The sequence below is a fragment of the Protobothrops mucrosquamatus genome, unplaced genomic scaffold, assembly GCF_001527695.2.
Source record: "Protobothrops mucrosquamatus isolate PMUCROS unplaced genomic scaffold, P.Mucros_1.0 scaffold69, whole genome shotgun sequence".
NCBI classification, from domain to species: domain Eukaryota; kingdom Metazoa; phylum Chordata; class Lepidosauria; order Squamata; family Viperidae; genus Protobothrops; species Protobothrops mucrosquamatus.
Genome location: NW_015386447.1, coordinates 662,228 through 674,913, shown reverse-complemented (window position 1 = coordinate 674,913; position 12,686 = coordinate 662,228). Strand labels below are relative to the sequence as shown.

At 36.6% G+C, this 12,686-nt stretch overlaps 1 protein-coding gene across 1 annotated transcript in view; it reads left to right on the top strand.

The window, feature by feature from the left end:
• SIDT1 (SID1 transmembrane family member 1) overlaps nt 1-12,686 on the top strand; it is an 82,030-nt gene that overhangs the window by 40,268 nt on the left and 29,076 nt on the right. The window contains exons 9-14 of the mRNA XM_015812108.1: nt 391-484; nt 1,435-1,472; nt 4,208-4,279; nt 8,328-8,476; nt 9,953-10,026; nt 11,782-11,848. Of these exons, the coding sequence (XP_015667594.1) occupies nt 391-484; nt 1,435-1,472; nt 4,208-4,279; nt 8,328-8,476; nt 9,953-10,026; nt 11,782-11,848 (494 nt within the window). The remainder of the gene's footprint in view (nt 1-390; nt 485-1,434; nt 1,473-4,207; nt 4,280-8,327; nt 8,477-9,952; nt 10,027-11,781; nt 11,849-12,686) is intronic.

Sequence of the window (12,686 nt, the reverse complement as noted above, 5' to 3'; positions counted from 1 at the left end):
ATTATGAGTTAGCATACTTGTAAGTGCTAAGTGATCATTTGATTTTCTCATCCTTCAGTTTGCTGTAATCCCATTTGGCGCAGATTTTCACTCCAGTACAAATACTGGATTTTGAAGACATGTTTTTCCTAAGAATCACAGAATAGAATAGATGTCAAAGTCTTGATTGCAAATTAATTTACAAATCTGTCTTCCAAGTGGAGAGTAATATTGAGGATTGCACATAGTAAGAGGAAGAAGTGAGCATTTACCATTATTTCAGATTTTGGTCTACTGAAGAGAGAAAAGAGTAAAAATACACGAGATTGGGGGAGTGAACAACATGGTAGCAGAGGAATGGGCTATAATTTCTTCATTTACTAATGGTACATCCTTGTGTCTTTTTCCTAGGCACTGTTTATATACATGGCATCCTTTTCAGTTTTCTGACTTTCCTCTCCTTCTATCTGGGTGCGCTAGTGGTTGGATTTGTGCAGTACATCAGGTACAAAGAACATTTAGCACTGTTTAATAAAACATGTCTCCATTTATTAAAGTGTTTACATGATGGCATAACATAGGGTCCAGGCAAAACACCTGCTTTGGACTATGAGAAATTGCAATAGATTAATTAAAAAACTCTTGTACTGTATATAGATGAAAGGTTGTGATGACATTAGTACAAGTAATAATATCAATAAATGTGACTGCTTTTATAATACAGTATAGAGACAAAATGGGTTTTCTTCCATATTTACAAGCATTCAAATTGCTTAATCTGTCACAGAAATAATAAACAAACTGTACATTTACCATATTGTTGAAAAATCTCTACAAAATATGATAAAGAATTTGATAATCATTTAAAAGACTCAAAATATTCTGCATATAATAGATTACATTCATAAAATATCATATATTGTTCCATTAGAATGACATCACATTTTTTAATTGAATGTATCAGCGGTTCCAAGACCAAAGTAAATATAGGTGAACATAAGTGGCATCCTTGACATGTACCCTTTTGCATTCCATAACAAGAGATAATCCTATTCATAATCACCCAAGCAAAGATAATTAAAATTAATGTCTAACTAGAAATCATGTAACCAAAAATATCACTTATATATGTTACCAAAGGCTTTTTGCAATTACCTTTTTGTAAGGATAATAAATCTTAACAATCAAAAGGTATCAGATGCTTGAAATCGTTTTATAAATCCAGATTGTGCAGGATATATTATTGAATAATAACCTTTGTACCAAAGTAGCTGTTGGTTTCTTAGCAACAGTATTTTGCAATGAAAGTGGTCAATAGCTCCACCCAATTCAAAGTGATCTTGCCAATTTTTAAAATAACTATTATATAAGCTTTATAGATTTTTATGATAAATACTTGCCTCTTACTATTTATATTGATGACATCTACATGGTTATATTTGTGTTTGATTTCAGATTTCATAGGAAAACATCTATTAGAGGACTTAATGATGGTAATTATGCTAATATATTGTGTTGCTATTATAGAGTTGGAAGACATGTCATGAGTTATTAAATCCAGTCTTCCAACTGGACTAAACATCAAAATATTTTTGTGGGGGAAATTGTTGGGCTCTGTATAATCATTGCTGTGGATTGATGCCCTGAAGGAGCCAACTTCCTAGAGAAAGTGCAAATAAGGGATAGGTGACTATATGATATGAATGTTTATCTTTAAATTCAGTTATTTCCTAACTTTCATACAGTTTCTGCAATAGAATGTGGAATCCTTATCAACTTGATTCTTTTTCCATCTTTTGTCTCTTTCTCTCTCTCTATTTCTCTGTCTCTCTCTCATCATTAAGTGATGCGGTTGTAAAGTGCAAAGTCACTGACTACATCACTTAGTGATGGCAAGCCTGACCATCCCTGATAAGTTGTTAACCAAATCCCACCCAGTCATTAAGTGAGGACCCATCCAGTTCCAAGCTATTCCCATCCTTCTTCCAGAGATTCCATCTGATTTATCAAAATCTTATGTTGAACTTCTTAATTTTCTTTGATTGTATGCCAGTCAGGAGAAATCCCATCTGATGTTTATTCATCAGATACAATATATAGATACTATCCTGGATATCATTAAAATTTGCTATGTTTTTTCCAGACAACAAATCAGCAAAATTTTAACATATAGGTCTGCTCAAAACTCTACATGGTGCAAAAATGTAGTGTACCCAGGAGAGCTACAATATCACTACACCTGAAATCTCTTCAATTTCATTCTATTTAGGCTTAGCTTCTGCTGATTTTCATCTTCTGTCATTTCTAGTATGATGAGCCACCTTATATGAATTATTCAAGGCGGCTTTTTCCATTTCCTTGCCCAATCCAACATGCTCATCCAGAGGGCTGAGGAAGGTGTTTGTTGACACTTTTTCACCACAGAACAAGCAGCCTCAGCTATCAAGGGATTTTTGTAATCTCAATGGTCCTGACTCTTTCTTCGTTTTTCTTTTTGTACTGAGATGTATAGTTCTCCTTGGTATAGATGATAAAACTATGAAATTATATGAGCAAGAAAAGAGGATATTGTAATTTCATCCCTCTACCACCATTAATATCTCATGTAATCTATCTCAGGGTGGTTATATTACAGAATCTTGTGACTCTGAGCTGTCCTAACAAACTCAGATGCTATTGTATATTTTTGCCTCTTGGTGTTCCCTTTTACAAAATATTTATTTTGTTGTCATTGTATCTACTGTTCCCCCTGCAATTTATGTATTATAATAACTTAGAGCATGCTAAGTTTCTCTCGCATCACTTTTTAATGAAAATATTACCCAATACATTTGGACTGTTCTGATTCCTTCCACATGTGTGTACACTTTTGGGGCTACTCCCTGCAGTAGAATAGAATAGAATAGAATAGAATAGAATATAGAAAATACAGAATATAGAAAATACAGAACACAGAACACAGAACACAATAGAATTCTTTATTAGCCAAGTGTGATTGGACATACAAGGAATTTGTATAGGCTCTCAGTGTACATAAAATCATGATCATAATCAGCATAAAAAATAAATTCATCATAAATCATAAGATACAACATTTAGTGATAGTCATAGAATACTAAATAAGCAAACAAAATAAATCACTAGGATAGTGAATAAAACAATATATATAAAAAATAATTAATATAATTTAAAAAATAAAACTATTAAGAAGGTTAATAATTGGAATTATACAAGGCTATTGTAATAATTACACCTAAATAATGTATTTGAAAACCTTTAACCCTGAAAACTTCATAGACATATAATCATGCTATTAAATATAAATAAAAAAATTATAGACAACAGGTAATAATTTAAGTAACTTTTAAGAAATAAATTTATTTCTTACAATACTGAAAACTATAAACATTTAATTCATAAGCTCTTTATAATGTGAAGCTTAAATAGATTCATTGGGTGACTTCAACTAATCACCCAAGAAAGCAGAACTCTTGAAACAGGCATTGTCTCAAAAGGAAACTTTTATTAGGGACTACTGATAGCAGGGAATTTGAGGCGAGATCTGAAGAAAAGCCCGCATGAACGATATAATTAAGCAAGCAATATTCCCCCTCCCACCAAAGTCATAATGCCCGTTTGAAATCCAGCCAATCCACAGGGGGCCTGGTGGGCGGCTGACTGGCACAGTAGGCGTGCATCTCAAGGTCTTCTCCAGCTTTCGTTTCCTTGTAACTGTCTCCTAGATAAGGAGACACATTCCATACTCAAAGAAGGAGGCCAGACAAAGGAAGGAAAAAGTGAAAGTTAACACTATGAATCCCCCATGCACCTCTCCCCCAACAATAATGGCAGGCCCCAAAAAAAGGAGAGAGCAGATGAGCAGTTTTGGGGTCTGACAGACTTATGCATTCTGATTTCCCCAAAGTGGGAATTTTGTTCTCTGCTGTCTGGGTTAGGCCAAGAGCCTGGAAAGGTGGAAATTAAGAGGGCTCCTCAGCCTGAAGGATCCATCCCTAAATCCTCCACCTTTTTTGTATTTGCTACTCAGAAAGTTGGGTTGTCATCATCTGATAGCAACAGAGGATAGGGCATACTGCTTGGTAATGCCTAAAGCCAAATGAAAGGAGACATCTCTTCTCAATTCTAAATAGTTGGTTATCCTGTCTGTTGGGCCATTTGGACAGTCAGAAGTAAAAAAAACAACATTCCTTGTTGGTTTACTTTGTAGGTCCTGGGACTATGACTTCTTCTCATCCTATCACTGCCAGCACCCCTGAAGGAAGCAGCTATGGAGCTATAGGTATAGTAATTCTTCAGTTTCAGAGATGTTGTTTGGTATGTCTGTATCCTGTATTTAGCTAATAAAAATAGTGCATTTTTGTTTATGAGTTGCTGCTTGAAGTTGAGGGTGACCTTGACATTTTCATTTTGTTTCTCATCTTTTCTGCTGTATTTTTGTTTTAGTCCATTTCTGTATCCATCTCTGTCCAAATGTGTATGTTCTTTTTCTTACATACGTATAAATCATTTTTACACTTCTTGTCTAATATGGAGGGAGTCAGCTTTTCACAGCTGGAAAGATAATTGTTAGTCTCAGAACCATGTAAAATGGGAAGAGCTGTGATGCATGCTGTATATAACAGAGACAAGATTTTCAGCAGCACTAGCTCTGATGATGTTACCTAGTTTGGTAATGAAATGTCTGCATGAACACATCTGTCTGTCTGTCTGTCTGTCTGTCTGTCTGTCTATCTAATCTACATAGAGGCAGAGGCAGAGATATCAATAGAGATATGCTGCAGCTGCCAAAAAAGTTAATGCAGTCCTAAACTGCATCAACAAAGAAATAGTATCAAGAGCATGTGAAGTATCATGCAGAGTATTAGTACCAGTATATACTGCACTGTTAAAACCATACTTGGAATACTACATCCAGGTCTGGTCAATGATACAAAAAAGATGTTGAGACTCTAGAAAGAATGCAGAGGAGAGCAACATATGATGAACATTTGCAGGATCTGAGTATGTCTTGTCTAACAAAGAGAAAGACTAAGGGTAACATGATAGCAGTCTTCCAATATTTGAGAGGCTGCCACAAAGAAGAGGGGAGTCAACCTATTCTCCAAAGCACCTGAGGGGAAGACAAGATGTAACAGATGGAAACTTATCAAAGAGAAATTCCATCTAAGAACTCAACCTCAACAAGTTCTGTTCCTCTTAAATATAACTCAGATTTCTTTTCTTTCTCTTTTCTGACAAGAGCTGTTTTTTCACCTTTCCTTAACAATTCTTGCTCATTTGGGGCTGTCATCACTGTTTCTGATTGGCGATATCTTCTCAAAAGCAGAAAAATGCCTTTCACTAGGTGAAAAGTTCTCTGCAGCCTTTGTCCATTTTCTCTCCTTCTCTTTTCCTATATAAAAGGAATACTTCAACACCATCGATGTTCCAATCCATGGTTAGAGGGAAAACTCATCCCTGCCTGCTTTCTGTGTTGGGTGATAAAGCAACACATGATATTATGTGCTACAACTGGCCTTTGGGATTTGCCTTACTGAAATTTAAATTTTTATTAATTGAAATTTATCACCAAGATATAAATAAGTAAGCTAATTGTTAAAAATATTACTTCTTATGAGGAAAAAGAAAGTTATACAAATTATTATTTATGGGCAAAGGGATGGAGCAGAAAATGGAGACATGGGCAGAATTCATACCCATGTAAGAAGCAGAAATGTAGGCTCCGGTTTGCGATCGCGGCACCAGTGGGCGTTCGGAGAGGCTGCTCTCTCCGCCGTCCGGTTTTTCTCTGCTGGAAGACCTTGCAAAGGGTTGAAAGTTGCCCTGGACCACTGCTGAGGAGGAGCCTCGACTGACCGCGGAAGGGAGGCAGCCCTTCTGCTGGATCCGAGGCAGCTCCTTTGGACCGACAAAGAAAAGATCGGCCATTAACATGTCCAATCACCAAGCCGTTCCTGCCGAAAGCCCAAAGCACTACTAAGCACGACAAAAGCAACCTGGATGAGTTGGGTGAGACCTTACCTTACCTTTCCTGCTTCCCAACTATTTTCCTGTAAAAGCCTTTGGAAATACCCCTTTCCCCCTGCTCAATTCTGTGGCTCCTGCCTACTTTGGGAATATAAAGCTAAAAAAAAAAGAGAACAACTAGACTAAATGACCAAATATTTGGACTTGTAATTTTTGGATACCTGAGCTTGCAAAAAGTTCTTTACTTTTACAGAAAGTTATTGTTTTATTTGTTTGTTAAGCTAAGCTGAAAAAAAAAGGAATATTTCTCTCTTCCTTCTTTGAACCGGATAAAAGCTTAACTTTGTATGTTACTGGGAACATCTTGTGGCGAAATTTGGTACAGCAAGGGAAATTTTTTTTTTTGACTGGGAGACTTCTGAGGCTAAAATTTGTCCTTGACATTTTCAAAAAAGATAAGAACTTGAAACAGCTGGGAGGTGAAAACAATTCTTTATAGTGGAGGTGGATAGTTATTGACTTTTATTAAAAATAGCCTCCACTAAAGGACTATTCGTAAATACCACAGAAATGGAGGAATACCACCCATAGCTTAACTTCAAATTTATACTTGAAAAAAATCTTAGAGGCTACTGAGTTAACGAACTCCAGAATGAAAGATATACGCGCCACCTTAAAGCTACAAAACGCAGCCCTGACTTCAATAGATGAACTCACAACCCCAAAAGCAACAGAAGAAGAAGGAACCAACACTAAAGTAGATTTGAAAGAATGCCAGCTACAATCTATTCAGAACTCCGACACCCAAACTTTGATTTTATCAAAAGAATCTGCAATCTTAACAGCAACAGAAATTGAAGAAAGCAACATTAAGACGGAAGGTGCTGAAGACTTACATACACAATACACTGAGAATTCAGATAACCCAGATGACCAAAAAACAACTACAACATTGAATATGACTTTTCATCTAAACCAGTTGAAAGCAGAAGAAGACCAACCTGAACTCATGACAAATATATTAAGCCAAATATGGAGATTCAAACTACTAGGCCAGTGATGGCGAACCTTTTAGAGACCCAGTGCCCAAACTGCAATCCAAAACCCACTTATTTATCACCGGGTGCTGGGTGGGTGTGGCTGCAGTGGTCATGGCAGACTGGGTGGGCGGGGCCAGGGCGGCGGGGGCCAGTCCCTCGCCATCTCCGGGGCACGGCACACGTGCCCACAGAGAGGGCTCTGAGTGCCGCCTCTGGCACACGTGCCATAGGTTCGCCACCACTGTACTAGGCCAACATTCTAATGACTATGAAAGGACTAGCTTCCTTGATAGGCTGATGACTGGATGGTCTCCCTTGATTCAAATGATATACGCAGGAATGAAGGGAGATCCACCCGAGGATTTAAAAGCTCTGTTATGGAACCCGGTTTGGCACAAAAGGAAGGCCAGAGTTAGACTTAAAAAATGGTTTTCTTTATGTGACACTTAATGGAAGAGCCTTAAATCTCACTTAATGGGATAAGGAGATTTTAAAAGACATTAATTGATTTAATATTCAGGATTTATATCTATAAGGAAAATAAATTAATTAAAATAATAGTTTTGAATTATAATATAGAAGATGGATTCAGAGGATAAAGGTTATTTTATGAGTAAGCGATGATATTAGAATGAGAAGTAGAATATGATTGTGAAATAAACTAATAATTTATTTGAATAAATAATAAGTGTATTTTAGACATGATAATTATTCTGTAATGAACTAAGGGAACCGTGGGTTATCTGAAACCTAAACACTATGGACATTAAGCCAACGGGAATACTGTAATTGAAATCAGATAAAAGTTAAAAATAGGATCTGGAGACATATAAGTCAAAAGTTGTTGATAAATGCTTTAAATGATCGAGTAATAACTAGCAATGTATTAATTTGAATTTGGTATAATAACAGAGGGAAACAGAGAGGAAATTTTTGATGATGTAAACTGACATATGTGTGGATAAGCTTGTTATTGGACTATGTATTACCCAACCACCATGTTGCTTCCTTAATACCCGAAGCTTTGTAAAAATGGAAAATTAATAAAACTTGTTTTTTTTTTAAAAAAAAGAAGAAGCAGAAATGTAGATGGAAGTTAAAATTATGAAGATATGATCTGATAGGAGCAGTAAAGACATTGAAGAGACATTATGCTCCTTGCCTGTTTGCATTTGTTGTTGTTTGGCAATATTAAAAAGACCAATATTCACTGTTCAAGTCTTATGAGAAAGACTTTCAACATTACTATAATATTGTGTACATGACTCACATAAAAATAAACAAAGCAACCAACGTTTGTACCACAATTTTCACTTTCAGATGAATCAAGCTCCAGTGGAGGTCAAGAATTATCAAATCTAGATCGTAGGCCTCCTTGTGGCAGTGATACAGACAGCTCAGTGGAAGAGGAGAGTGATTTTGACACTATGCCTGAAATTGAAAGCAACAAGAACGTAATCCGCACTAAGGTATCTCTTGCAAATGGTATTTGCATTTTTGTAAGGAATTTTTTTTACGTATCCTTTCTCTACATTATTGCAATTATCATTTGAAGTGCAACAATCTAAGATCTGAAACTTTGTTTGCCTTGGGAACATATCTACACATTATTGTCAGCTTCTTCTCTATGTTCAAAGAATAAAATATTCTGAAACATGATGGATTGTAAATATTTAGCTCAGATGTATGTGAGGAAACAGTGTGATCCTGACTTTTGTAGAATAGGCTATTCTCTACTGAGGAAATTTGCCCAGAATTAACACACTTTTAATCAAACCATAAAGAAACCAAAGCGTATAGCTTTTGATCAGAGTATTTCTGCAAAAAGATTTGTTGATAGAAAGCTTCTCAGCTATAAATGTCTGGCCCCCAAAGAAGGTTTAATTGATCAGGTTCTCATTTGTTATTTATAATTAGCATTGAATAGTATTGCTTATTTTATTTTCATTGTATTTATCATTTTTATTAATTTTTTTAAATTCCATCTTTATTATTCTATAAGTAACTCAAGGCAGTGAATATACTTAATACGCCTTCATCCTTCTATCAAAGTCATCCAGCCAGCTTTCCTACTTAAGGCAGGATTAGAGCTCACAGTCCACTGGTTTTTAGGCCAGTACCTTAAGCAGTACACTAAATTGGTCCTACATTTTCACATTTTATTGTTAATTGCTCCCAAAATCTTGTTATACAGTGTTGTAACCTAAATAAAAATATCGTAACTATAGCTTTTAGGATATAAGGTAGTTCAGGCAGTTGTGTTTTACGCAAACAGTAGTATAGGACAGGAGGTTCAAGGTTTAGGAGGATTCTTGCTGTTTTGAGTATAGATGGAATTAAAAACAATACGAAACTCCTTCTCATACAATTCCCCGCACTCTTCTTTAGGGGCCTCCATAAGAGAAGTTACAAACCAAATCATTGTGATCATTAAGCAGCAAGGAAGTTCCAAAATCTCCAACATCACCCCCCCCTCTCTCTCTCTCTCTCTCTCTCTCTCTCTCTATCTATCTATCTATCTATCTATCTATCTATCTATCTATCTATCTATCTATCTATCTATCTATCTATCTATCCTTCCAGCAGCATCTTTGTCAAGAAAGACTTTAGTCCAACATGGTAGTTGTGATTGCCAATCAGTCTCTGTTTAATCACAAACTGTGTGATTCAATCCTTTCCGTCAAATGTTTATTGTCAAGAGCTGGAGTGAAATAAATCTTTTATTAACTTATATTGTGCACAATTTTTGAATATGGTTCAGATCACACTGGTAAGACAATATGTTAAAATTCAGGAGATTGTGCTCAGATACCTTACTTTAAGGGAATATATTTGGTTTCGTATGCTTGCCTTGACAGGTTGAAATAACATTCCTGATCTGAAAAGCTAGATTATATTTTAATCCTTTTAAAGAACTGTGAAGATCTTGTCCTCTTTCTTTTTAGATGTTCCTTTATCTGTCAGACCTATCCAGAAAGGATCGGAGAATTGTCAGCAAAAAGTATAAAATTTATTTCTGGTAAGTTACTAACAAATTAATGGAACTCATTTTTTTAAACTGAACTCATCTTTCTTTCTCTTCTCATAATTTAAACAGAATCCTTAAAGGGGATTTTCTTGGTGAAATAAGAGTATAACACCAGTCTCAAACTGGTTAAACATGAATTTCCCGGTACAAAATTTCAGAATTTTGCACTGATGCATCCAGAAGAGAAGTAGCTTTCATTGTTAATTGTTTCTGGGGTGAGTGCCCAGAATAGGCAGACTTTATACTGAGATAACCGGGACTTGCACTTTAGAGGCAATGACTACAGCACTCTGCAGAGTAACCAGAAACCTAGTGGCAGCTAATGCAGCACCTCAATATGAATGTTATCCCTTAAGGCCTGGTCAGGAATGACTGAAACTGTATTTTATTGATTTTGGCCAATGTTTCTTAAATGCTAGCTCAAGATCCCCTGAACGTCCCACAAGACATCTCAGAGATCAATGAAATCAAATTATTTGCCAGATATTGAAGATGTTAGCAAAAATTGAAAAAGTCACACTTCCCCTCATTATTTTTTATTTGTTAAAAAGTAGGGTATCTACATAAAAATATTTCAGTATTTTATGGGGTTTAATATGTTATTTTTACACATTGTAAAATGAGGGTGACGGTTCATTCTCTGAGCTTGCAGGTTGGTTTCCAAACATTTCATTACCAGGCTAGGTAACATCTTCAGCAGAGTTTAGTGTTAGTGTCAGTGTTCCTTTGTTTATAAGGGATTCGTGTGGTCAGTAGGTCTTATGATGGGTCAGGTGTGGGTGTGTCAAGTGAGGGTCTTGTGATGGGTCAGGTGGGAGTCATCAGTGGGAGTCTTATGATGGGGAGGTTACATCAGGTAAGGGTCATTGGGAAGTGAAGTGAGGATTGGAGGGGTCTTGTGTGGATTGGTTGAGGGTTGGTTCTGTCTCTGGTTAGCTGTGTGGTTGACTAGTTCTAGGTCAGTGTGTCTGTTGATGGAATTGCTTGTGGAGTGCCAGGTTTCTATGAACTCATGAGCATAGTGGGTAGTAGCGTGGCTGATGATTTTAGTGTTGCTGCAATTGAACTGGTGTTGTTTGGTGTCCGTGTGGATAGAGATTAAGGATTTGGGATCGTGGCATTTGACTACCAATCAGTGTTCGTGGATCTTGGTTTTTAATTGACATGTTTGTCCCATGTAGAATTGGTTGCAACAGACAGCACCGACTCTCAACCAACCCACGCAAGCCCCCCCCAACCAGCACTTCACCTCCCAATGACCCTCACTTGGTCCTCACTTGACACACCCACACCTGACCCATCACAAGACCTACTGACCACTTGAAGCCCTTATAAACAGAAGAACACGGACACTGACATCCCCTAAACTCTACTGAAGATGTTATCTAGCCTGGTAATGAAACATTCGGAAATAAACCCACAAGCTTGGAGAATAAACCTTCACCCTGATTCTACACAGAGCTACAGATATTTGCCACTATTGCAAACAATGTAAAATGATTAACAGCTTTAGAAATGTGGGTTGTTTTTTTTAAAATGTGTTTTTATGTATCTATCTTTTTCTCTACCCTTTTCCTATCGCTGAAGGGGCTCATCTTAAATTCTGGATCACCTTGGCATTTATAGTCATGTTAACTCTATGTTCAGTTTAAGAAATTAATTTTTGTTTTATTTGCTCTAATGAGACCATTTATTATCATTCAATGGAAACATACATATTTAAATACAATGCTTTGTATTCTGTAGGAACATCATCACAATTGCTGTTTTCTATGCCTTACCAGTGATCCAGTTGGTGATCACATACCAAACGGTGAGTTGCTGTGCCTTCTCAGTATAAATTAAGCCTCTAGGCTAATATCTTTTCCTACTTTTTACTCCTCCTCCCCCCAAGCCCTATTGCTTTGCAAACTGTTTTTAGATTCACTTCCAATTATTTACTTTTTAGCTTTTATAGTGATGCCAGGTACTGCTAAGAGCGGTCATCTCACTCTTAGACAAACCGCACTAAAAGGAGATAACAAATGACAGGCACATTTCATCCAGGCCTGCGTGTGAATGCCTATTACCTCAAGAGCATTTTACTTTAGTCTATTTATTTTAGTGATTATAAAATCTGTGTTTTGTTTGACCTCTTAACAGAAATGAAGTATCAAAACAAAATGAATTGAAAGCTACAATACTTCTGATGATCAAATCTGCAATACTCCTTTCTCCTTTATTAATCCGGGTTTAATGTAAAAGACACTCTAACAAAGTTAAGCAACCATCATCAAATTTCTTGGTAACCAATTTCTGCTTGATCCCCAACAGTCAAGAAAATCCTAGCAGAGGGCCCTATTATGGAGAGTTTCTGCTTCTTACTTATTGTTACAGGGGTTGAAAGTATAGCAGAGGGTTAAACTAGGAGATTCCAAGGTCACATCCAGCCCTATGATTCTAGAAGAGGCTGTGGTGGAATCTGATTTTGAGTTGAGGGGAGGAGTGAAATGGCTGCATAGCCATGAGTCCCTTGTGAGGAGGAAGAGGCTGAAGGATCACCCTCCCTAAAACTTCACAGTATTTATCTAGTGGTTATGCAGTATGTGCTTTAGTCTGGCAGGATCTCTATCTATCAGCTCATCACGTCATTTCTGGTTACTTGCACCTGA